The sequence below is a fragment of the Terrapene carolina genome, unplaced genomic scaffold (genome assembly GCF_002925995.2).
Source record: "Terrapene carolina triunguis isolate 2854851 unplaced genomic scaffold, T_m_triunguis-2.0 Scaffold199, whole genome shotgun sequence".
Classification (NCBI taxonomy): Eukaryota; Metazoa; Chordata; order Testudines; family Emydidae; genus Terrapene; species Terrapene triunguis.
This window is the reverse complement of record NW_020664550.1, coordinates 1757587-1784131: the sequence shown is the minus strand read 5'-3', so window position 1 is coordinate 1784131 and position 26545 is coordinate 1757587. Positions and strand designations below refer to the sequence as shown.

Here is a 26545-nt window from a genome sequence, read left to right as displayed (position 1 = left end):
AAGAGTTACTCCTCAGCACTGGTTTTGGCCCTTTTGAATTCCTGGTTAGTACGAGATAGTTTTGTCCTATACAGCCTGCCCTATAAACCGCATCTTAAGGACCTTTGAGTTACGCTAAATCCAACTACAGAGAAATTCTAGATGGTATAAGAAATTGAGAAAACTGATATGGGGCCAGATTCTCATCTGGCTAAGGCAGCATAGTTCCATTGTGTTCAAAAGAGCTATAGTGATTTAAACTAGCCCAGAATCTGGCCCACGTTTTGGATGAGATTTGAAAAGATTGATATATAGAAAGATTATTCTAGGTAGTGGGATCCGCATAGGTTAAGATTCTTGCACCAACAGTACACACAGAAACAGGGAAGAGATGAGTGCTAGACTGGTGGTCAGTAGTGAAGAGCCAAGATCCATGAGATGGGGGGACGGGGGGAAATCCATGCACAAAGTTTTCAAAACAGAGGCAAATTTAAATTAGATTCTGCAATTAAGGGGCAAGACACTTCACAGGGATGTGCTTTTTCATACTGCAAAAGAAAGCACAAGTTAGGGATAGCAGAAGTAAAAGGCATGAGACGCTTGTCAATAAAATTCTCACTGCCCCTTTACTACGGTCATTTCTGCACAGCATATTGCCTGGACAGTAACTACAGAGTTTACACTTCAGACTCCGGCATGGAGCCAAGACAATTATGACAGCAGAACAGAGCTTCTTCTACTCCACCCCCGTCCCATGAATGCATCAAAACAGGACAAACTACTGATGTCGGGGGGGGGAGGAAATAGAGATCCAATTCAATCTAGAGAGTTAGTCTTAAAATGGAAATTAATGAATGCACAAGACTTGTTAGGGGTGGAGGAGGAGGAGGAGGAGGAGGAGGAACTTTATCCTGATAAGCAGTGTCGTATGACAAAATGCACCAAGCTCAGGCATTAAACATGCTAAATCGATTTAGAACATAAGTGAATTTGGGGAAGGAATGGCAAAGAAGAAACCTTTCAAAGCTCAAGCAACTTCTTACAATTAAAGCATCTCCACGTTATTCTGGGTTTGTTCATGTATCAATATATTCACTTTGTGCACCCATAAAGGCACTAGAGATCTTTCTTTTTATGAACAATGGAAGGATAGTCATCAAATTACAAGGTAACTTGATCACCTGTGTGACGAACTGAGACTGTTCTTACTGTGGACTGTGAATGCTGACAGGGGAGTGTGGCTGGGATAGCCGGCATTGGGGGATGGGAGACTGACTGAAAATACCTGAGCCTGTAACATGAGAACCCAGGAGGGGGCTGGGACCAGGTGACACCTTTGCCCCAGAGACTGAACAAAGGCTGTGGGAGGGGTCGCTGAAGGCAGAGTCTGGGAAGCTGGCTGGTGAGGTGGCTGGAAGGCAGGGAGGGCTCTGACCCCAGGAGGTGGGCTGGGGTGCCCAAGGACCCCAAGATGGACCTAACTGTGGGGTATCCTGTTGTCTGTGCCTGCAAGGCCTGTCTTGGACTGTATTCCTGTCATCTAAATAAACCTTCTGCTTTACTGGCTGGCTGAGAGTCATGGTGAATCGCAGGACGCCGGGGGTGCAGGGCCCTGAGTCCCCCCATACTCCGTGACAACTGGTGGCAGCGGTGGGATCTACTGCACCCCGTGGACGGCGCGTCCTGCAGTAAGTGACTGGGGAGAAGTAAAACGAAGGGGGATTGACGGGGACCAGGCGTGCTGAGGAGTCAGAGAGAGACGGTTATCACCCCTGGGAGTGTGTGACCAGCGAGAAGGACTTTTGCAGTAACAGGGTCCCCCGGGGGATCGCAGCGAGTGGTCCCAGGGGCGGAGGAGTCTGCAGCTCGACCCTGGCAGAGAGGTGGTGACCTCGAGAAGGGCTGGCACACTAGGGGTCTCCCTGGAAACTGTGGGGAGCGGTGAGCACACAGGCCTGTGAGTGGCCAGCAGGAAGATGTATGCCAAGCGGCTTAAGAGCGACCTGGTGGAGCTGTGCAAGCAGAGGGGGGTGCGCATTGGGAAGCTCACCAAAGAACAGCTCATTGCCCAGCTGGAGAAGCGAGATCGCGCGAATGAACTGATCCCTGGCGCTGAGGGAAGCAGCCTGGCAGATGCAGCGCAGGTCCCAGTGTCTGTCCCAGCTGGGAGTGGTCAGCCGGCTGCTGAGGGCTTCCAGAGACCCCTCCTTCCTATGCCTAGGGGAAGGGTGGGGAGGAGCCCAGCAAATACCGAGGGCGCCGTGACCCCCCCCGGCTAGCAGGGGATCCTCCCGGCCACGCGCAGCATCCGTGGAGCGGAATGGGCTGGAATGGGATAGAGAGCTAAAACTGAGAGAGCTGGAGGATCGTGAACAACAGAGACAGCATGAGCGGGAAGAGCGGGAAGAACGGGAAAAACAGCGTCAGCATGAGCTGGAACTGGCCAGGCTGAAGAGCAGTGGGGCCCCAGCTGCGGTGAGTGAGGGGGGACCCAGGACTGCACGGAGCTTTGATAAGTGCATCCTGGCCCCACGTAAGGAGGGGGAGGACATGGATGACTTCCTCGATGCCTTTGAGACGGCCTGCGAGCTGCACCAGGTTGATCCTGCGGACAGACTCCGGGTTCTCACCCCCTTACTGGACCCCAAATCCGTGGCATTGTACCGCCAACTGGAAGAGGCGGAGAAAGGGGACTACGAACTATTCAAAAAGGCCCTGCTACGTGAGTTTGGGCTGACTCCTGAGATGTACCGGGAAAGGTTCCGGAGTCAGGATAAAACCCCTGAGATCTCATATCTGCAACTAGCCGTCCGCATGGAGGGATACGCCAGCAAGTGGGCAGATGGGGCCCAGACGAAGGAGGACCTGGTTAAACTGCTGGTATTGGAGCAACTGTATGAGCGGTGCCCATCCGACCTGAGGCTGTGGTTGGTGGACAAAAAACCAGAGAACCCGCGACATGCAGGCCGGCTGGCCGATGAGTTTGTGAAGAGCCGGTCAGGGGCTGGCAGGGAGGAGTCCCAAAGGAGCAGGCCCGCTGCGATGCAGAGAGAGAGAGTCACCCAGGTACCTCCCAAAAGGGGAATGTGGGGAATCCCCTCCCATGGGGAATGCCCAGGGTCAGGGACAACCGACCGGCTCGAGGGGACACATGGGACATGGTCTGCTATCACTGTGACCAGAGAGGTCACATACGGGCCCAATGCCCCAGACTCAGGGACAGACTGAGCAGACCAGACCCACAGAGGGTTGACTGGGTAGAGACCCAGCCGGGCGAGAGGCGGCACTCCCAGGGAAGGGGGGCTGGCAGAATACCACCTGCTAAGGAGGAAGGAGAGCTCCAGGCCAGCTCCTCTGGGGGGCTGGATGCTCCAGACTCAGGGTTTTTGGTTTATACGGTGGGCGCGGGGCGGTCCCTCCGGAGAGAGTACCTTGTTCCCCTGGAGGTGGATGGGAGGAAGGTCGATGGATACTGGGATACGGGCGCAGAGGTGACACTGGTCTGGCCCCAGGTGGTGGCCTCAGATCGGATGGTGCCCAACACCTTCCTGACTCTGACGGGGGTGGGTGGGACCCCATTCAAGGTACCTGTGGCGAGGGTACGCCTGAAGTGGGGGCCCAAGGAGGGCCCCAAGGACGTGGGGGTACACCCGTATTTGCCCACTGAGGTGTTGATGGGGGGGGACCTGGAGGACTGGCCAAGCAACCCCCAGAATGCACTGGTTGTGACCCGTAGTCAGAGCCGGCGAGGAGCACTGCGCCCTGACCTTGGGGAGGGTGCCTTGCCTGAGGCGCAGGACCCTACCCTGGTGGGGAGGGAACACCCAGGGACACGGCTCAGGGAGGCTGCGGCCTCAGACCCAGCCGGCGAGAGAGAACAGGTGGCCATCCCTGTCCCAGCTGCTGAGTTCCAGGCCGAGGTGCAGAAAGATCCCTCCTTGCGGAAGATAAGGGACCTGGCCGACCTCGGTGCGGTACAGACCATGGGGAGAGGTGGCCAAAAAAGGTTCCTGTGGGAGAAGGGGTTCCTGTACCGAGAATGGGCTCCCCCAGGGAAGATGGAGTCAGGGGGGATCAGGAGGCAGCTGGTGGTACCCCAGAAGTATCGCCGCCAGCTGCTGTACCGGGCCCATGACATTCCCCTCTCAGGGCACCAGGGAACCTGGCATACCCAGCAGAGGCTGTTACGGAGCTTTTACTGGCCGGGGGTCTTTGTTACTGTCAGGCAGTACTGCCAATCCTGTGATCCCTGTCAGAGGGGGAGGAAGGCCCGGGACAAGGGGAAAACGGCTTTAGGACCCTTGCCCAGCATAGAGGAGCCTTTCCAGAGGGTGGCCAAGGTTAAAAGGGGGGCTCTGAACCAAGAGAGCCCGAATCACCGACCTCCAGACTGGAGCGCTGGGAGAAGACCACAGCCCAGTTGGAACCCCAGGGGTATTGGGGTGGAAAAAGGGCACAGGCAGTATAAACCTTCCCACGTGCGAACTACGAGTGCCATCGAGCACCCCCGACCTAAGGGGGGGCGTGAAACTGGAGGGGCCTGGTGTAATTCTCATCAAGGAATGGGAGGGATGCTGGGGCATCCATGGGAACGGGGGTAGGTTCGAACTTCCCCGGGTCACTGGCTGAAGTGACCCCGCTCAGTTCGGTCTCGAAGGGGGGAGATGTGACGAACTGAGACTGTTCTTACTGTGGACTGTGAATGCTGACAGGGGAGTGTGGCTGGGATAGCCGGCATTGGGGGATGGGAGACTGACTGAAAATACCTGAGCCTGTAACATGAGAACCCAGGAGGGGGCTGGGACCAGGTGACACCTTTGCCCCGGAGACTGAACAAAGGCTGTGGGAGGGGTCGCTGAAGGCAGAGTCTGGGAAGCTGGCTGGTGAGGTGGCTGGAAGGCAGGGAGGGCTCTGACCCCAGGAGGTGGGCTGGGGTGCCCAAGGACCCCAAGATGGACCTAACTGTGGGGTATCCTGTTGTCTGTGCCTGCAAGGCCTGTCTTGGACTGTATTCCTGTCATCTAAATAAACCTTCTGCTTTACTGGCTGGCTGAGAGTCATGGTGAATCGCAGGACGCCGGGGGTGCAGGGCCCTGAGTCCCCCCATACTCCGTGACAACCTGTTTCTAGAAATCTGAGCAGATTCAGACAGTGAATACTCATGCTGTTTGAGTGCAGTTATCTCGCCAGCCATCCTGACTTGAGCTTCAGTCAATTCCCAAATGGCCTTATAATTTTTATCTTTCCACTGAAAATGCAAGTTTCTTGGCTCACACTAGCAGCTTACTAATGAAGCGCAATGGTAGCATAAAAAGTCAAATGTACGTTATAAAAACTGTTTCAAGTATTAAGGTCTAACAAAGTGCCCCGCGGTTGTATTAGTGGCCCATGTAGGCTCACGCTGCATATGCTCCAAAGTTATTAGACAACAGATTTAATCATCTAGGGACAAACTCAGCTCAGACTGGCTTTCACTGACATAATACCAGAATCTAATGTATCGATAAGAGCTTTGCTTTCATGGCTTTAATCGCAATTTAAGATAGTCTAGTCACCTGAAAAGACACTGCCTTCTGGGATAGCCAAAGCCACAAGATGTAATGCAGGAGTTTCTATACAGGTTATACAGTATGTTTTACTGCCCAATAACAAAAAACCATACGAGCTACAATAGTTTTACAATGTCATGTAGTCATTTCAAAAGCGTGACACTGAACTCGCTTACGGTGAAGGCTAGAGAGCTGTTGATTTCTCAGTAGCAAAGCAGGCAACATCCAAAATCAGAGAGAAATTTCATCCATTCATCTTAGTATTTATTTATCCCTTGCAGCACTGCCCAGGAATGTTTTTCAACCTTTCAGCACCAGTAAAGCTAGTGACGTCACCCTCTACTTGTAATGTGGCTTTGCCCTTGGTGCACAGCCACATTACAACCACTATTCCTTATTTTGAGCCACGTGGTCTTTGGGAAGCTAGAAATGGTTCAACATGCAAAAAGCCTACCAAGAGCAGTCAGACAGGACATTCCCAGTGAAGAATCTTGAGCAGTAGAATACTGTGGCATGGAGTCAGGCAGAGTCCAATTCCTGTATCTTCAGGTCACATTGCAAGATTCCTTTAAGAAGTGAGCGGGAGGAACAGCCATAGATCACTGTAGCGACATCTTTAATCGGAGAATTGATGAGAGCTTGATTCCTGTCCTAAAGTTTTTTTAGTGTAGTCTAAATACTATAACGATAGGCACCTTAAGCAATTATATAGATTTTCTCCATCTTTCCAATACTATACAATCCATCCTTGTCTGATGGATGGGATAACCATCCCCATTAGGAAACTGAGGTGTAGAAAGTTTAGGTGACTTCCCCAAAGTCACAGAGCATGTCAATTGCTAAGCCAGGATTCAGATTCCTGCCTTGTGGCCCCGTGGTCAACATCACGGCACCAGTCAAACAAAACACAGACTTGGTGTTCATACTTCATTTGACCTTTTCCCCCATTCAATCTCCTCTAGGTTAGAGGAAAGTCCTTAAACTAGATAAATCCAGTGTTACAGATGGATCTGTTTCAAACTGTCCACCCAGCAAGAGCTAACAAGGCCAGACCCGAGAGGGGGAAAAACTCAATAGAAAAAAAACAAAACCTTTATCCATCATACTGTTATGCTCAAAAACAGTTGCGTGAAGTATATTCCTGCTAGAATCTTGCCGAACTAGTGCTTGGGAATATATGCTCTAAGCTACTGCACTTCTGTTTCCAAGTGCAGGGCCTGTTTTTTTTTTTTTTTTTTTTTAATTTTAATTTCATTTCAGCCTTTTTGTCCAAGGAGGAGCGCCCAATTGAATCTGCTTCCATTCGAAGATCTTGTATATTATATACAACATGTTGTTCAAAATGTTGAACTACACTGGATTTCAGATTTGGCTTGCAAGTTACTACAAATATCTAGGTCAAGTGAACATGTTTATTGTAGAAATTTTATGGACCAAGTCTCTCATATGCTACTTTGTAAAAGGTTTTTCAGTCCTTTTGTTAAGGAACGGAACCTCTTAGGGCATATGGCAGTTACTCAACATTTCACAAGAGTGCTGAAACTTCAGGAAGAAAAAACTCTGCTGATGCTTCCAGAAGTTTATGGAGTCCTGATTATTTGCTTGACTACACATTTAAAGTAGTAAGTATGTTTTTGTCTTAATTCAACCCTTGCCAGCTATTAATGAAGATAATCTGGACCCCGAGATACAGTACGAAATGGGGTTCCACCACCATGCTACGGACCTGCCCTCTCGCCCTGGAGTAGCAGTGGTAGAGCCCCTGCCACGTTCACCTTCACCCAAGAGGCTGTTGCAACAGCATGGCAGCCCTTTCCTCCCTCACTCCTACTGTCAACAAGAGTCCTCTGTCCCTAAAAGGCAGGGGTGGGATACTACACTTAAGCCAGCAGCCAGGATGGACTGGCCAGACTCACTACACTCTTCTCCTCCCACAGTAAAAACTTGTGGCAGTGAGTCTTGGAGCCCAGGTCAACTGACTCAGATTCACATTACAGGGCTAAAAATAGCAGTGTAGACATGTTTGGGCTCAGGCTGGATCTTGGGCTCTGAAACCCAGGTGGGTCTCTTAGTCCACACTCTAGTCTAAACCTGAACATCTACACTGCTTTTTTTAAGCTCCGTAGCATGTGCAGAGTTCAGCTGACCCAGTCTCAGACTCAGTGCCACAGTCCTTTTTTATTTTGTGGTGTAGATGTACCCACCGCCTCACCTGATGGGGTAGTGGTAGTGCACCCCCCACCCCCAGGAGCACTGCATATTGGTAACCCTACAATGAGATGAACAGGACAGTTTACCACACTCAGAGCTATTGTCTCAGGTTGTTTGGAGACCCAGGCAGACATCCCTGCATCAGTTACACTTAAGTCACATTTTCAAGCTTTTTTCATAGCCACGAGGGCTAGAAACTTGCTTTGTTTTACATGGAAGCCAAGAGTCTAATGTAACCACAAGACTTCAGCAGCAGCAGCCGCCGCCGCCAACACCTAGACATGGGCCTGTAGTGCCTATTCCTCAATTTAAAAAAACCTGTAAAGCTAGTGCAGAGCATAGAACAAAGAGCCCCACCAAAAGTTCTCAGAGTGGGACAGTCCTAAACCATATTTCTCCAAACCTAGCAGATATTTTCTTCCCTTCTACATCTCCATTTCTCTCCTGTTCAACTCTAAAGCATTCTGGGATACGCTTTCTATAACACTCCATACAGGATGATGTTCTATATTGAATAAAAGCCCTAAGAACAGGGAAGTTTGGAGGAAAGTCACTACCTATTTTGGTCAAGTTTCTCTCAGACTTCTGTTGTCAAAGTCAGTTGAAAAAACAAAAACAAACCAATCTGCACTAGTCACACAGGCTGATGGCTATAAACCATCCACGTTTTGCAAGTGTTGGGGAATGCTGACGGGGTTTGCATTTATCACTGACAAGAGGCGTGTAACATCTCCAGTATATTGCTGGATTAAAGATAGGTGGCCTTCTCCCTTCCCCCATCACTGTATCTCTCTGCACTTAACCAATATTAACCCTCCAGCTTCAAGGAAGTCTTTGGAGAAGAGAGAAGTAGAAGGCATAAAGCCACCCTTTCAAGCAGCTCTTTACGTAGTGTTTTTGATTTGCACCTCAGACTTTAAACTCATATGCTTAGATTCAGACCCTTAAAAAAAACAAAAAAAGTCTCAATCGCCATGCAAGCCATTAAGCCACACAACCCCCTTGTCACCTACATCAAGTATCACTGTCGTACAGGCAGCTAGACTAACACCTTGGGCTAACCCTCAACGCCAGAAATAAAACTCAAGAGGGCAGATTCCAAACCTGCTGCTCTATAGCACCAAAGATAAACTTGTCCTCTTAATTCCATCAAATATTTGTAATTAGAAATAGTTGTTGCAAGACTGAATTGGAAAATAAAGTCATTTCCTGTGCTAGAACTAGCTTGACTGGCCAGGGACAGTTTAATACAAAGACAGCATGCTCAGTTCTCTCTCATCATTGTCTAGCAACTGGGCCCAACAAAAAGATGTGGTGGAAGGCACCCTACGCCAGAAGGGAGAATTGCTACAATGCAGTGTTTGTAATGGGTTGTAGGGACAGGAAAGATTAAGTTCTCTAGCTCTAAAAGAAGCACGGACAACCTCACTGTCCACGAATAAAATGGACATCATAAAAGTTCAGGACAAAAGCCTTACACCTACAGTAAGTGTGTGAAGGACATGCACAAAAAGGTAGAGTTTAATTCATGCATTGCTAGTAATTTCCTACTACAACATAGAACTTAATGTGTAAGTGCAGAATATGGGAGCCTTAATCCACTGTTGATATGTCAAATTAAGTGAGACATCACAATCAGGAGAGGCGAGTTTCAGGAAAGGGTACAGCAAAGCTATTTATTTTTCCTTGTTGGTCAACTCACATAATTTACATTCCTACAGATACAGAGCAGCTAAAATTCAAGGCTAGCCTTCAATTTAAGTCTTGAGTTTAGACAGCTTTATTTTGGTAAGATTTCATTTCTACAACACAGGCCCAACATCAAAACAGAAAAGGCTTCCACAAACCATTTTTTCAGTTAATCAATTCCCTAAATCTAGATTCAGGTAATTAGCAGATGGCATCAGTAAAATACTGATAAGCAAAATAAACTTTTTTACGTGATGGTAGCAAAATGCATGATGTTGACAAGCTGCAAGAGGACATGTTCCTGAACAAGTGAAATGCCAATGCCACACATGAACTGATCTGGTTATCTTCAGAGGCATTTGTTATTCTAGATAAGCTTTGTGTAATTTTAAACTCAACAGTGGACAGATTTTTAAAGTGTTTACATTAGTATTGCAAAAGCCTTGTTAGAGTCTAAGTAGTTTTCCACATGAGCAGGCAGATGCTCTCCGGCCCCTTATTGAATTGTAATTTATCCAGCTCTGAGAAGTAGGCAGAGCCTTGCCATTAAAATTTTGCTCTGGCACCCAGCAAAGAATCTTATTTGCATACCATCTATTATACATTTAGAGAGTGACCTATAATGGTGAGAGGGAAGCAGCCACAGACGTGACCCAATATTGCCAGTGGGCAAAAAAAGCTTGTTAAGTTAACATCTGCTACTTTTCAGTCTGCAAGTTTGAGGCCTTTGTGTGGCACAACCCACCACCACTTTACAAACGTCATACACTGTTATTTGATATATTCTAGTAAAAGCAGCAGTTCTCAAACTGTGGGTCTGGATCCCAAAGTCTGTCACAACCCCATTTTAATGGGGTCCCCAGGGCTGGCTTAGAATTGTTGGGACCCAGGGCCGAAGCCCAAGCCCCACCACCCGAGGCCAAAGCCTGAGTGTTTCAGGCCTGCATGTTGGGACTCAGGTCACAGGCCCCCCTCTTGAGCTTTGTCCCACTCCCCGTCCCCCCAGTCAGTGGGGTTTAGGTGGGCTCAGGCTTCGGTCCCCTGTCCTGGGATCGTGTAGCAATTTTTATTCTCAAAAGGGGGTCGCGGTGCAATGAAGTTTGAGAACCCCTCGTAAAAGCAACTGCCCTACAATGACCTGCTTAAAAAAAGTTTGTTCTGACAGACTGCTTGCAGCACAAGATTGGTACAGAAGAGATGTTGTTTGCATCCTGGACATCAGATATTCTGCCCTAAAATTACCTTTGCTTCCATTCTGTCATTTGTGGTGTGCGTTGTGATAGAAGACAACCTAGAAGCAGGAAGCGTAATAGCTGCCTGGTTTCTGTGGTTAAAACCTCTGCCACAATAATAAGTGTGAAGAGTACATTTAAGAGAAACGCAGAGCTCGGATATCCAGTTCATCTACACAAAAAGATCAGAGCAAGGGCTATTTATCTTAATTATAGATTCATGTCCAAAAATAAAAAGCCTTCTCAGGACTTCTCTTCCATCAATACCACATTTTGCTGTAGGAATGTTGTATAATTGCTGCTCATAGAAAAAACAAGGAGAACAAGCCAGGGTACGTTCCAAAATGCAATTCTTTAGGGAAAATAGGGTGCCATATTTATGGATAACAAGTGATGATTAATTGCCTGATTTGTAGTTTGACAGTTGACAGTTAAGATTACATCCAGCACAACCTAAATTAACTTTGTTTTTCCAATAGTTCACAGAAGCAGACCATAAATCACACCTACATCTTATCCGGTAAGCTCTTATAAGTCTAGTAGCAATAGCCTGTCAGTACCTGATTGGTAAACATCAAAGGAAGAGACAAAATGCTGCAGAAACGATGCCATCTATTTTGTCACTAAACCCTGTCGATAATGAACCAGTACCCTATGCCAAGTGGTTGCTTTGCAGCTAGACAGAACACTGTGGACTTAACTTGTAGGTCCTGACCACTGGAAAACTACAGAACCCACTTTTTGCAAGAGTAGGGAGCATTGCCCAGGTATCCTGGTCCAACTCTAGCTTGAGTAGTTTGCTCACCTAATAATTTCCCTTTGAGTTTCCATTGGATATGGATTTCTTCTACTTCCTGCCCTAAGTTACTATAGAGTGGTAGTGTTTAAACAGCTGTTGTATCCAAAGGTCTGCACTTCAGTGGCAGGTCAAGTGATTCCTGTAGGTATCACTTACAAAAGTTATGCAGCATTAAGGACAATAGGTAACAGGTGTATTGATAAGGCTCAGGGATTGGGTTTGGTTTCAGAGACACTTCCCACAAGACTCAATGCATTTCATAACATTTTCCCCTACAAGAGATTAAGTACACTTGCATGTATGTGCCAGTAAGCATACCCCAATATTTTGAGAGAGCATTGAGAAATGATGTGGTGCTAATGTTCAAGAGTTTTTAATTGTTCATCCTTCAATTGACAATCAGATCAGCAACACCAGAGGACTTCAGCAATGCAAGACCACCATGAATACCACATGTCAATACATGAGCAGCAAGTTCCAGCGGACATATGAAGTAAGACTAGTTAAAAAGAGTTGGCTTTGAACACATTAAAAGTTTTGATAAGGTGACCTAAGGAAGTTTTTCATACATCAAATTGAATCAGACATGAGTATAATAGGCTTAGGCCTTGTCTACGCTACCGGGGTAAGTCGACCTAAGTTATGCTACTCCAGCTACGTGAATAAAGTAGCTGGAGTTGACATAGCTTAGATTGACTTACTGCGTTGTCTACACCATGCTGCGTCAACAGGAGAAACTCTCCTGTAGACTTCAGTACTCCACCAGAACAAAAGGAGTAAGGTGAGTCAACATGACTGCAGAGCACTCCCTATTTAGCGAGTCTTCACTAGGGCGCTTTCTATATACACAGTCTGGATCATCATCATCGCCCTAGATATATGTACAAGATTCCCCTTCAACAGTACCTACCAACAGTAGCTACACATATGCATTCCAGGGCAAAATTTAGTCCTTTAAGAGTTAAGCAGCTCCAATACTGCACTACTATTCCTGGACAACAATTACAAATACACTTGCCCCCAGTTCCTTTATGCTTGTGTGCATACATTTTAATTCAATTTTTTCCACAGAAAAACTGTGTTATCAACATGGTATAAAAGGTCTTCAGTAGACGGTCTAAAAAGCCACCATAGACTAGATGGCCAGTTAGTAACACAAGTGAGGTGTGTGCTTTTGTAACAGGTTTGGTATGAAGAGAACCTGCTTAAACCAACAGCTATTGTGTTCAGCACCTCAAATCCTGAGGAAACAATGAGTCCTCTGATATTGACAAATATTTCCCAATATTACTAACTTAAGTCTGTTAACATTTAACAAAGAGGGCTATTATTTCAGCCTACATTACAATACCTTTCCATTAATCTAATTTACCCAACATCATTCAGATTAGGGGCAGCACAATTTGTTAATTAGGTATTAAGTGTCTAAGCAAAACAAAGATGTCAGGTTTACCTGTCCATAATTCAGATTATTAAGTGTACAATAGCAACGTTCAAGAAGTCTTACTTTTAAGAAGAAAAAAAACAAAAACAAAAACAAAACAAAAACCAAAAACCACACACCTTTCTACCATAAAAGTGAGGCTCACAATATGGACACCACTCCCCCCCGATCTACAATGCTTTCCCAACTCTCCCAAAGATTTGACCCTGAAAATGGAAGAATGCTCAAAACTCCATGAACTCCATTAGGGACTTAGCTATTGGTACTGATTTTACACAGATGGCCCTCAATGATGGGTAGCGGTATAAAACCCTCAGATAGAAGAAATGAATCATTTCTCAATATTGAAAAACTTGAAGCTGTATCTTGAATACCAAAAAAAGGCTAATTGTGTGTTTTACGTCGTTCCAGAATTCATACCCATGACAGACTAGCTTCAGCACTAACTGCATTGAAAATTTCAGCCAACTCTGGTTAGCAGCTTGCAAGACATTGGGTTTGAAAGTTCTGAGACAAAGCAAGAAGTGAATCATGTCTTAGCATAGTTACAGACCTACTGCACCTTAGATTGGAATGCATCCTTGTTCTACCAAGGCCTAGCATGAACATATCAAACTCAAACACTGCATACAAAGGCACCACTGCAGCTGCAACACTCTATACAGCAGGACCTTGTGAAGACATGTTCAAACAGTTTGTAAGGATTCTTCCAGACTTTCTTTGACTAGTGCAGAAAGCTATCACAAGTATATGCATGCTCTTGCACACTCACCCCTCCACACCAAGACATCAATAAGGTTACAATACAGCAGCCTAACGAAGATGAGTTACCGAGTGGATCAGAACATGCCCAGTTCTACAAGCTTATATATTCTCATCCTTCTTCCTGCACATAACATCCATCAGTGACCAGCATCCATTCCACAAGTTAATTTGTTACAGTCAGTGTAAAGTGATAAAGCCAGTGAATTAAGTCAACTACCATACAGTGTCAACTCTTGACTAGAGTATGCATGCTCAGTGCAAACTTGGAACCTACACCATAAACAAAAGACACCCATAGCACATCTGATGCCAGTCTACCACCAGGGGCTTAATGAGGAGGGTGCTTTCTGTGCTGTGTCTACACTGGACTGAGATGGCAAAACTCAATTCAAACAAGCCTCTAAACAGTAAACTCACTAAGGACAGCCCTTCTATAAATATAAATAGGCTTGGAAAGATTAGATTTTTATCAATAATTGTTAGTAAATGTTGATTTCACCATACACACACAAAAATATTTTTATCAATAACTGAAATCTACGAACAGGCAAAATAAAAAAATGCTGCTTGAGCACTTAAAAGTTAAGTAAATTTACTTTATATATTTTGACATGTGACGTTGACTTTTCAAATCTCAATGTCTACATTGTTGTCACACACAATTTCCCACAAATGTGAAAATTTACATCAATAAAAATAGGGGAAAACACACAAAAGTATGGGTTTTAAACAACTGTGAACATTTAAATTGATAAAAATAAAAATGCTTAAAAATCATCAATAGTATCAGTCAAAATTATATTAAAAAAATTGCATTCTACCAAGCTGAAATATAAACTGCACCAGACAGTACTATTTTTACCATATCAGAGACTGAAAGACACTTGGGGCAAAGAAATCAAAGGGAAGGTTCACACAACCCTCAGAGGACACAGATGCAGTTGGTCTGCATAGAAAGGGTTCAGGATGATGGGGGAATTTGAAACCTCAATTGTTGTAATAAGTCACTGGTACATCAGATAATTTCTAAAGCTATTTACTAGGAAACTAGTGAACCAAATCCAGAGTACTACAGATGATGAAGTACATCTATGGCAAAAGCAGTTACTCTGATTTTACTGGGGGAATTTATACCACATCAGTTGATGTTCTAGGACAAACTTCAAATAAGTACCCATAGGGTAGTTTCCAAACATGTGGGTCCTATTTAGCTTTTTGATGAAAAAAAATGGCCAATTCAGGAACAAGGGAGTCTCACCAAAATAGACTTTATAACTCAGAGTCACAACTACTTGGCAAAACAAGTCTAGTTTGCTTAGGGCATTTCTTCACAGGTTACAAATCAACTCACACATGCACCCATCCCCTTTAAAAAAATAAAAAAAAAAAAAGCGCTAGCGTTTCTGCCACACACTGTACTTGCACTGTCCTTAGATTGGCATCTTTGACATTCACTTTTAGAGATCATTAGTGCATAGATAGGGCAGAATTTCACCTTCACTCTTGCAGTTATCCATTTCTATGCAAAGCCAAGTTGTGCACTACATGTGGCTCATCTCATTTCAGAATACAACTGTGTTCCCTATACTGCCAGTTTTAGTTTTGTAAATCAAGCAATACAGAATTTTTTTAAAGCACCTTTTCTATATTCTAAGCACCCAAGACAGAGGTTAAAAGTATAAGTGAAGTCATGAAGAAAGTATCAGTTCCGCGGCAAACCATATGAGGTCAACACACCTCAGCAATAACGGTAAAAACAGCGCTTACTGAAATCTAAAGAATAGCTAGTCAGTATCAGTCTGGTGGCCCAGAGCTTGGAAAAATTCAAACACTTGAAGCCACGATCCTTAGACGTACTTTGGGATGCTTCAGGAACTTTAAGGTACCCACCTCCAGCATCAGAGAAACTGGCTGAAGAAGATTTAAGTGAACAAGGTCCACAAGAAGAGACTTCACTTTCTCCACCAACAATCTCTCCTACTGCTCCAGAATCCAAGGAGAAGAGATCCTGGGTCTGTAAGTACCATTGCAACTGAGAGATTCTCACTCATGGGCCACCTAAGCATATGGTGCCATGAGAGCCTTTGAATCTGCAAATCTAGAGTAAAATTAGATGACAAGATTTACTGGGGAAAGGATATTCCTTATGGTTAGTATTGCTCATTTGCCATGCCCAAAACAGCAGTTGTGCCCCATTTAAAACTATTTTACTGCTACTAAGTTTACAGCAGCACTCAGAAACCCTGACCAAAGCCAGTGGCTCATTTGCTAGGCAGAGGCAGGGATGATCCCAGTCCTGAGGGATTCACAATCTATTAACCAAAGAACTGGCTGCACAGCAAAGAATGAAATCTAAGGTCACTCACAAATTTGGTTTGGGGGCACTGGAGCAGAAAGCACTGCAGTTAGTTACCCAAGTTACATTTTAATGGAGGCAGTAAGCTATGGGAAACAGATAACTACACTACTGACCTTGAAAGAGTTATAGAAGCTAGAGTTACAGTGTGTATGGATGTAAGTTTCCTCCTATCAGAAGTGGTGGGTCACCAGTGCCCAAACTATGCCCCCCTCCCCCACTCGTCCTCTTCACCCCCTCCCCATATATCGTTCACCCTTACACCGGTAAAAGTGGTGGGGCCACAGTCCCCTGACCCCCATGTTCTGGCGCCGCTGTCTCCTATGCTATACAAAGAGTAGCACATTTTGAACACAGCAGCACTATGGAGTTGAAGAGTTCCAGCAAGGGGCATTTCTGCCCTGTATGGAGCAAGTGCACCCCTTTGATCGATTACATAATTTATAATACAACTACATAGATTGAAAACGTCTGTGAAGTGCCTTTACCTTATGATTTTGTGGACATCTTTTTAAAAAAAAAAAAAAAAAAAACCCACCAGCATATACATACACACACGTATTTTGCTATCAACATGCCAAAGCAGACTCTTATAACAGCAGCCATGACTATACTGATAACATGGCCACTGTCTTCATGGTATGTGGAGTTGGACTCTGTCTACACCTTATCTTGAACCATGGTAGCCACAACAGCATTTCTCTCATCTATTTGAACAGGGTCTGTCAAAGCAGCATTGAGCCAGAATAGTGCCAAGTACCACCCAGCAGGTAGTCTAATAGTCCTTTAAAACTAGTCTCCATGTTAGGGACCTTGTTTTCATATCTTTGCCATTTCTTACCACAATGGGGTCCTCAATCCTTTGGGGATTGCTGCAATACAAATAACGTAAGTGGCTATTTTAAGCACCATGTGTAACCTTGTTAGATGAACAAGAAGCAAAAACATTTAATAAAAAAGCCATATGGCAAGCACTCTGTGGTAGCCGTTTAAGAACTCTTTCAAAAGAGTAACTTCAATAGTTGTATATACAGCATTGTACAAAGTCAACAGAACATCAGTTGTAGCAGTTTTACACTTGTCAGTCCTGAAGCACTGATACAACTGATCAAACAAATCTCTGGATTCATCTAGATGCCTATATACAAAAAAAGGAAAATAGCTGAACTTCACAAGAGGGTCCACAGTAAAACAGAAAAACCATTAAGGAAGCCAGGGTGAACGGTTTTCGGTTTCAGAATGATATATCTTTAAAATAAACTGCTGGCAGAGATTGAAGAGAACAAAACTGTTTATCGGACGACCAGATGTAAAAGAACAGGACGGCGAGCTAACCACCTCAAGGTAAGAATAGGGACATTGGGCAGCATGGCAGTTTCAAAGTCTGTTCTCCAGAACAGTGTCCTAGGATTTCCCTTCCTTTCCACACCAGTCCTATCTCAAACTTTTCCCCAGCTCTCATAGTACGGTAGGGTCTTATTTCAGAAGAATTCATAAGGATGCTAGGTCTAGAGTAAGGGAAACAGTTCCTCAAACAGTAAAAGGGGTTTTTAGTACCTATTTACAAGTGCATCCCTGGTTACTTTATTTAATTAAGCGAAGTATGCAGCCAAGTACCTCGCCCATGAACACATCTTTTTGCAAGGTATGCTGTTTTCTTCGCTGTTTATTTTGTTCAGTTACCGCTGAGATTCAAAATAAAAATCAGGGTAACTATTGCTGCTATCCTACCACATATGCCAACCATGCTATGTTCAAGAGCACAGCATTCCTTATTTAAGAGCCGCATATACTCGCTTCCATTTACTCACCCTGACAGCAACAGCCATTCAGATTAGTCCTCCATCCCACAATTCAATTAGATCACATTCCATTCCATGCAGCAACTGCAGGTTTTGCCTTTTCAGATACTGTAAGCCAGGGGTCGGCAAACTTTCAGAAGTGGTGTGCCGAGTCTTCATTTATTCACTCTGATTTAAGGTTTCATGTGCCAGTAATACATTTTACATTTTTAGGTCTCCTTCTATAAGTCTATAATATATAACTAAACTATTGTTGTATGTAAAGTAAATAAGGTTTTTAAAATGTTTAAGAAGCTTCATTTAAAATTAAATTAAAATGCAGAGGCCCCCAGACCGGTGGCCAGGACCCGGGCAGTGCGAATGCCACTGAAAATCAGCTCGTGTGCCGCCTTTGGCACGCGTGCCATAGGTTGCCTACCCCTGCTCTAAGCACTACAGGTGCCATAGCACTCAAGTCCTGATTACTGCATGGTTTCACTTCGGTACCAACTTTTAACACAGAGTTACGCAAGGCATCTTCTCTTCTTTTTAGTTTCCATGTGTATTTTGCAATTTGTTAATCATTGTTCGGTGCAGTAGACACAGGGTTCCGTTTCATAAGGTGCACGTTACACAGGAGATATCTTAATTGATCTCTTTTTATCAGATGGAGCAAACAGCTTGCCCCATCACCACTGCCAAAAGGGGACCAGTTTTCAATTAGAGTTATGGCAACCCTAAACAACCCTTACTCGGTTGTCTAGTGGGTTTTATTTTGCCATTTCTTTACATACAAGAATAGAACCTGGTAGCATCTATAAACCCCTGATCAGAACCCCTGGGAGATTCCATTATGTAAAGACTCTATATGAAACACGACGGCTAGTGAAGTCAGAAAGAGGAACAGCCAGAGTTTTGTACAAGCAGCATCTTTAACATTGAAGAAGACTAATGAGAAGCCTCTCTTTAGAAAGATTTTTTCCTTGTCATAAAACCACAGTAGAAATTTCTTGATACACGTATATCTGTGACAATGTTTTGTTATTAAACCCAAGACACACAAACAGTGATGCTACAAACAAAGATGTTCTCCTTTTATCAGTAATTAACATAATCCAAGCTTCCATCCTCAAGTTAATTTTGCTTGTATTGCTAGCAAAGAAATTAGTTGTCTTAGTGCTTGATGCACACTGGGTAGAGGAGACATCCTTTCAATCTGTGATCAATCATTTGTCCATTACCAACAGCTTTTAGTGGTCACCCTCCTAATCGCCAGATGTTTTAAGGTTTGTTTTAAAAGTCGTTCAAATACACCTCTACCTTGATATAACGCTGTCCTCGGGAGCCAAAAAAAAAATCTTACCGTGTTATAGGTGAAACCGCATTATATCGAACTTGCTTTGATCCACCGGAGTGCACAGCCCTGCCCCCCAGAGCACTGCTTTACCGCATTATATCCGAATTCGTGTTATATCGGGTCGCATTATATCGGGGTAGAGGTGTACAACATGAAAGACAGGGCTCAGGTCCTACAACCAGCCAACCATTATTTTAACCTCCCTTTCCAATAAAACCAGAATGGCTGCAATTCAGCTTAACAGATACATTTGATTTTGTTACAGAACAAGGTGAAGGCAACCTAACTTTTAGATAGCTTGCTTCCCAGTGGCTTATTTGGGGCCAGGTATTTCTATAATGTTATTTTATACATTGGCTGCCATGATAGTGTTTTTGAAAACAAGCTAGGGATAGGTTTGTTATTTTTTTATTATTTTAAAGACCTCTTTGGATATTATGGCCTTATAAACTTAGAAAGTAAATTAGAAGTGTAGCATTTCAGGAAGTCTATCTCAACTCTGGACAATAAAGACACTAGTATGTTTTACTTCCTGATTCCCATACACTCTACAGAATGCTACAGCATTTAACATGCAAACTCTGCAAAGCAAGTTCTTTCTTGAAAAATCAATAGGAGCTGTGCTCCTTGATTCCTAAGGCACTCAAAGTCTCTCCCCTCTGTTACAATTTGGTTCTACAAAACATGAGTTTGGGCACTAAAATATTTTTTTTTCTTTTAAATATTTTAACCAGAAGAAAGCAGCCCCAAAATTTCAAATCTCACACAGATATCAGCTTTAGACACCTATGCTGGAAACACTTAAGCACACGAAACAACATTATGCAAGCAAGTAGTTCCATTCAACCAAGTGGATTACTCACATGCTGAGGTAACATGCAGGACCATGACCTTAGCATGCATGTATGCAACAGATGCTCATGTCTTGTCATAACTTAAGACATTCTTATATCTACATCTGCAGGATGCTACACAGCCACTGAAAAAACTGCAGTTCTGGACCAGTCATTTATGCTAGATACATGGCCACAGTAACCTGCCCAGTGACTGCTTAACAGTCTGCTCAGGCATTCTTTGCAGCCTTGATATCTAAAGGACAAGTGAACTGTCATTCAAAACTAGGTAGCCATGCAAGGGCTCAAGTTGGAATAATACTGGTTATTTGAAATTTTACATTGTTTTTCAAGCAATTTAAAGGGGTGAAGTCCTAAAGTTTATGCCCTAAACTGAGAGGTTTCTAAACAAGTTTAACATCCAAAAGGAAAAAGTTTACGTTACACAAGTCAAAAATACCACTGAATACAGTTTTATTTGTATTTAAACATTTCTCCCGGAATGCTTGCATACCAAATGCTTTCAGTATTGTGACACTGCACAAATCACATCAAAGCTGGCTAAAACCAGAAGTGAAACTGATTGGTTTGTTTCCTATTGCCTGGGAAACTAAAAACAAAAACCACAAAAAACAGAATGTAAACAAAACCCATCAGTGGTAAGAATTAGGTTAAATTTTCAGAGTAGCCCTTTCAGTCTCAAGTGTTCTATATAGAACACGTTTTATTTTGAGTGTGACCGATTTTAAATCTCACAATAACTGATTTTTATATCAGGATGTTTAATATTTGGTGCAAAAGGCCTATTGAGCAAAAAAATCTAAGAAAAACTTCATGTACACTTCAGGAATGACTTCTGAGTGCATGGAAAGGTTTATAAAGCCGTTAATTGCAGTAGGTCCGTCTCATAAAGATATTCCCTGGAAACTGAACTTCTACATATCATAAAGATGTTTGTACCATGGCTGTTTACAATTGCTCATAGGTTAAAAAAAAAAATGAAACATGGTTACTTCTGAGAGCTCTTACTGACGCAAACTGCATTGCACATAACCCATTCAATTTTACAGTAATTACAAAACTGCCACCAATCAGCAGCCATACTCACCTAGCAAGAACCTCAGCTCCTTTAAATTTGCCAGCACATCTCACCTTTTGTATCTATGCCCCCTTGTAACACAGTTTCCCTCTCCTCCCCAGTTCTCCACTGGACCTCAGCATGCTCAACCCTTTCCTCTTTACTGTACATCTCTCCATATGTCTCCCCCACCCACAGCCACACTTTCGACCCCATTTTTGTTGCTCCAGCAGCACTTACACCAGCCCTATAAGCCACTTACCCTGCCCAGAGATCAGCCCTATACTCCCCCAGAAAACCCCCCCCCCCCCCCGGCCATGCCCCCCAATACACTGCCCCCAACCCTCCTACAGTCACACACGCTGCCCCACAAATCCCCCACTGCTCCCTCCCTACACCCCACCCCTAAACCCAGCTTTGCGCTACACAGACCCCAAGCTCCCCACGGAGGCTCCACCCCTCCCCTTGAGCTGCCCCTCCCCCACCCCTGAACCCCACCCCATAGGTGCCCCCCTCTCCCCGCTTACCGGGCTGCAACACGCTGCCGCTGGGGGCGCTGTCCCTAGAGCCGGGCGTGGGGAGGACGGCCGGCGGCGGCTCCCCGGGCCCGGGGGGGACGACCACGATGGGGAAGGGCTGCCCCTGGGAGTACTTGATGTCGCGGAAGAACTTCTTGGTCTCCCGTAGGTTGTGCTGCAGCCGCGCCAGGTGCCGGTTGTAGTGGCTGAAGCCGCGGCACAGCTCGCGGATCACTCCGCCCCCGCTGCCGTGGCCCCTAGTCGAGGGGGCTCCTCCGCCGTCCATGTCCTCCAGGTCCGTTCCGCTATCCCAGCCCCACCCCGGCGGAGACTCCGCCGCTGCCAGGCTGCAGCCTCGGCCTCCTTCTCCGCGAGGGAACAGCGCCCCGCGGCCGGGCCCCACCACCTTCTTCACTGGCAGCGCCGCGCCGAGCCGAGCCGCACTGCGCACGGAGCGGAACCTTTATCCGGGCGCCGCGGAGGGAATGGGGAGGCGGCGGGGGGGAGGACCCCCGAGCCGCAGTGCACCATGGGGATGGTAGTCCTCTGCGTAGGGTGTCTGCGCGTCTGACGCAGGGCACTGTGGGAATTGTAGTCCTGTAGTGGGGACGCGTTTGCTGCGGCTCTTGCCCAAGGTGCACCATGGGATGTGTAGTCCTTTGCACTAGGATTCCTGACCAGCTCCTGTTAAAGCGCTGCATAGCCGTCGCCACGCCCCCTTGGGAAGGGTGTTCCTCAGTGCAGGGCCGGCCTCTGTGTGGGGGAGAGACCCCGGGGGGGGGTGTACATCATCCCCTTTCTAAGGGGAGAGAGGGCAGATCCCCTTGCTGTGGCGAGAGACCCCTATGGGGGGCACATCCCTTTTCTATGGGGAGAGAGGGCAAATTCCCTTTCTATGGGGACCTTTATAACCTCTAGTTATTGGGGCAGGGGGGTAGAAGGACACTTTCCCTACAGGCACGTTACCCCATAGCTGTCTACTACAGGGTTTCTTCCTCTGGAGGAGCTGGTATTGGACACTATCAAAGATGGGATACTGGATTAGACGGACAACCAGTCTGAGCCAGTCTAGCAATTCCTATGTTAAGCTGCAGCGCAACAGTGTGTTAAGGAGATGGGAAGTCTTGGCGAGGACACCAGGGCAACGATGAGGAGCTGCATACTTACAAAAACGGTGACAGGAACTTTTAGTGCACAAGCAGAGCATAAAGAGCCTTGAATTTAAGAATGAGAAAAAATGCTTTTCTATTCTGCTCTATATAGGTTCTTATAGGGTGCTCATCCCCATAGCATCTGAGCACCTTCCAGTAGGGCAATAAGCGACATAACTAACATTTGTCAGGTGTGGTTTGTTCTTTCTCTCATTCTCTTCCCGGAAGGAAAAATTGTGTGTGCATTACTGTGTTTTGTTTTGATAAGGTTTTTGTTGGTGGTGTTTTATGAACAAGATGCCACCTAAGATGTTTAATAATATTTTGCCCTCTTCTCGCACCTTTCATCAAACTACTTTATGAACACTATTTAAAGTCCCAGCTAATTCTCAGTGGGCAGAGCCTTTTCTCTGCATGGAACCCCATGGACATTGTAGGTTAGAGATCTGCCCATAATTTGTTTTTGCAGAATCAAGGCCTAAATCCTACAACAGTTCCTGTGACGCAGGTAAACAATATTATCCCCCTTCTGTTCTTGAGGAACCTGGGGCAGAGAGGTCCTGATTCAGCAGTCCTTCCCTCTACAGTTAGACATTTGTTTAACTTGTCATAAGCTATTCTATTCTGCTCTATATAGGTTCTTATAGGGTGCTCATCCCCATAGCATTTGAGCACCTTCCAGTAGGGCAATGCTTAGGTGCCATTGTCATATGCTAAGCATGTGATTAACTGTTTGCTGAATAGGGATAGACTGAATCACATACTTAAATATTTTGCTGATTTGGGACCAGAGAGATTGTGACCCACAGGGTGTGATGCAGTATGGGAATGCCTGTGTTCCTGCTGAAGACCCACTGAGTCAATTGTCAGAAGGTGGTAATTGGAATGACATGATTTAAAGGCCTGAAACCTCATGACCTGCTAGAAATATTTTGCCTTACCCACCCAAATATTTTCAGTACCAATAAACTTTTTTCAGCACTAGTTTTGGACCAGTGATAAAGAAATATTAATTGGATCTCATGTAACGATGATAAAATGAATCACTTAAAAACTCACTCATTTTTGTTTTTAATTCTCACTCACTCAGATTGCCTAAGTTTGACAACCCGAGGTCTTGCAGTTCATCTCAGAGTTGATATTAGCACAGATCTGAAAGGGGAAGGTTTCACAGTAGCTTCTGTCGTTCTGCCTGGCTTCTAGCCAGATCTGTCATTCATTTACTCACTTTCAAGGCACCTTCACCCAGAATTGAAAGATAAAAATAATAATTAAAAAAGAATGACATCAAGAATGACAAAGATGGTCTAATGGTGATGACCACCCTTTTAAAAATATTTTTTAAATTAAAGTTATTATTTATTGCCAAACCCCTCTACAGTTATTTATGTCACAGACCTGGACAGGTGTAAAGCAATTTCCACAGGTTCCCTACCTTGTAAAGAACAATTTGTTTCTTTTACAGTATTCCATTGCTGTCTTGACATATTGGTAATACCATGTAATTCATTTTCCATTTACTCTTTCTGCTTTAGCATTTAGCATTCTGCTTTTTAATATTTCTCCCACTCCCTGTCAACATTATAGTTCAAGAATCTGATCCTACATTCCTTGTAAACCCAGCTCCATTGGGCACCTGCTCTCTCTGCTCCTTCTTCTGCCATGTGGTTAGAGCCATCTTAGTAACTTGTCAGTATATTAATGAACAAACTGGTTTTACTCTTATATTTGTGGATTCATAAGTATTCGGCCTAATGAAAATGTTTGCAAATTCCAGAAGTTTCACAGATGTTAGCACACATGACTACTGGAAAGTGTATTCATTTTTCATCATTCTCCAGTTTAAAAAGTTGATTCAATCAAACAGGAGAACAGTACCATGTGACTTAGACAATCAATTACACATATAACCAAGAATGAATAGCTGCAGTGAATCATTGCCAGACAATTCAAAGGCTAAAAATTGTCCATCCAAACTCTTCAGTGCTTACTTACCATTAACTAACTTGTTCACTGTAGCGGAGATCAGGTCATGAATGGTTCACAGGCAAAACAAAAAGCTAGATTTGCAGCTAATATTAATGGCAATGAAGAATTCAAATAGCTGTATTGACGATGCCAAGTTTGGAAAGAGGTGGCTCAAAACCCATTTGGAGTGTGATGCAGTGTTGCAAACTCCAAATGCTCAAAAATCATGACTCAGGCTCCCCAGATTAATTAGATTGTCTTAGAAATCATGAGACATACAAAACAAAATAATTGTGAGGTTCTTTTTGTCTTCTTGTTTCGCAACCTTTAGGGTGTACGTGGGTCCCCCTCTCAAGCTTTTCTCTGCAACTCAAGGGCCAGAAATGTACTTTTTAAACGAAAGTTGAGATTCTCACATAATTGTGTGTGTCCAGCTCAAACAACATCCTGCGAGACTCACAATAAAATCGTGAGTGTTGGTAGCAGTTACTGAGGGGAGTCGCTGATAAGAGTTGGCAGCACTTTGTGTTTTCTCCTTCTCATCTCCAAATGATAGGCCTTGCAAGTGATGGGGAATAGGGTCTGAAGTGAAAATTAATTCTACTTCCTCCAAAACAAAAAAACAAAACAAAAACCCCTTTCTGACCTCCCTTGTTTTCAGTGACATGCAAAAAACAAACTGCATGCTACTTTTGGGACCAGAATTCTGTTTTCAGCGGATTCCTTAAAGGATCTTTTCCCATAATAAAAACAAAATGTAGCCCTGTGAAAAAGTACATCATTGTCCTAAGGACACTGTATAACAGCATCTTCAAAAGACACCACTGTATTTGCTGTGGTGACGTTGTCCACCAAGGCTGTTCTCAGTATTTAGGGCCAGATTCTGATCTCAGTTACCTGGTGTATATCCAGAATAACTCCATAGATTTCAAAGATGTTACTCCAGATTTACACTTATGTAACAGAGCAGGATGGCCCATTTCCCATCTGAAAAAAAGAAAACAAAACCCCTTTATGCCTTCTCCACATTTTCTTGATCTCCTTCCATGCCCTTCGGCCCTTATGGTCTCTGTTGAGCTGAAATAAGTGATTTGTGAACAAATTATCCATAGCATTACATTCGATTTTTATGTGCGAGAATGTGGTTCCCTTTTGATATATCATTTCCTGCTGATAAAATGCTATTTAAATGTGCCCTCCTCCCTACTCTTAACCTTTCAGTCATAAGATCAACTTAAGCTGCACTTTTCAACTGCCACAGTCACTTTCCTCTTCCCGATTCCTTTTCTTTCCCAAGATATTGAGCCAAATAGTTGGCACTGTCCATGAGCAGAATTTTGGAAGGCTGTATCCCATAAAGGGGCATGGCCCTCTTTGCTGTGCATGCTAAAAGGGCTTATGGTTGAAGGGGCAGATGAATTTGCTGTTCTAGTATGGTCACACTTCAGAGAAAGAGACTGAATAAACTAACTTGCAGGTTTTTTTCTGAGAAAAGAATGGTGGAAAATATCTTGCATGTAATTATTGACTGTTCTTTTAAAATCAAATACATTTTGTTGCCTGTGGTTGATAAAAATAGATAGAATCTGCTGCCTTTATCTATATGCACATCACCATAATATATAGATGCTAGCATTTCAATCACACCTATATATTCCATGCTCTTTCCTGGCATCTGAGCTGCTGAGGCCACAATACCCCTCAGAAAACTCCTAGCAGTTGTTTGAGTGTGGTGATCCTTTTCCAAGACTGCAGAAACTGACCATGGCTCCACAAAGCAAGAATCCCACAACAGCTCCACAAACCAATGAGATGTACTATACATCAGGCTCTTT

General features: G+C 44.5%; 1 protein-coding gene across 1 annotated transcript in view; it reads right to left on the bottom strand.

Moving 5' to 3' along the window:
• Positions 1-22019, bottom strand: part of LOC112118388 (dual serine/threonine and tyrosine protein kinase) — a 58893-nt gene extending 36874 nt beyond the window's left edge. The window contains exon 1 of the mRNA XM_024216672.3: positions 21601-22019. Coding sequence (XP_024072440.2) covers positions 21601-21877 — 277 coding nt within the window. The 5' untranslated portion in view covers positions 21878-22019. The remainder of the gene's footprint in view (positions 1-21600) is intronic.
• Between the last annotated feature and the right edge of the window lie 4526 nt (positions 22020-26545).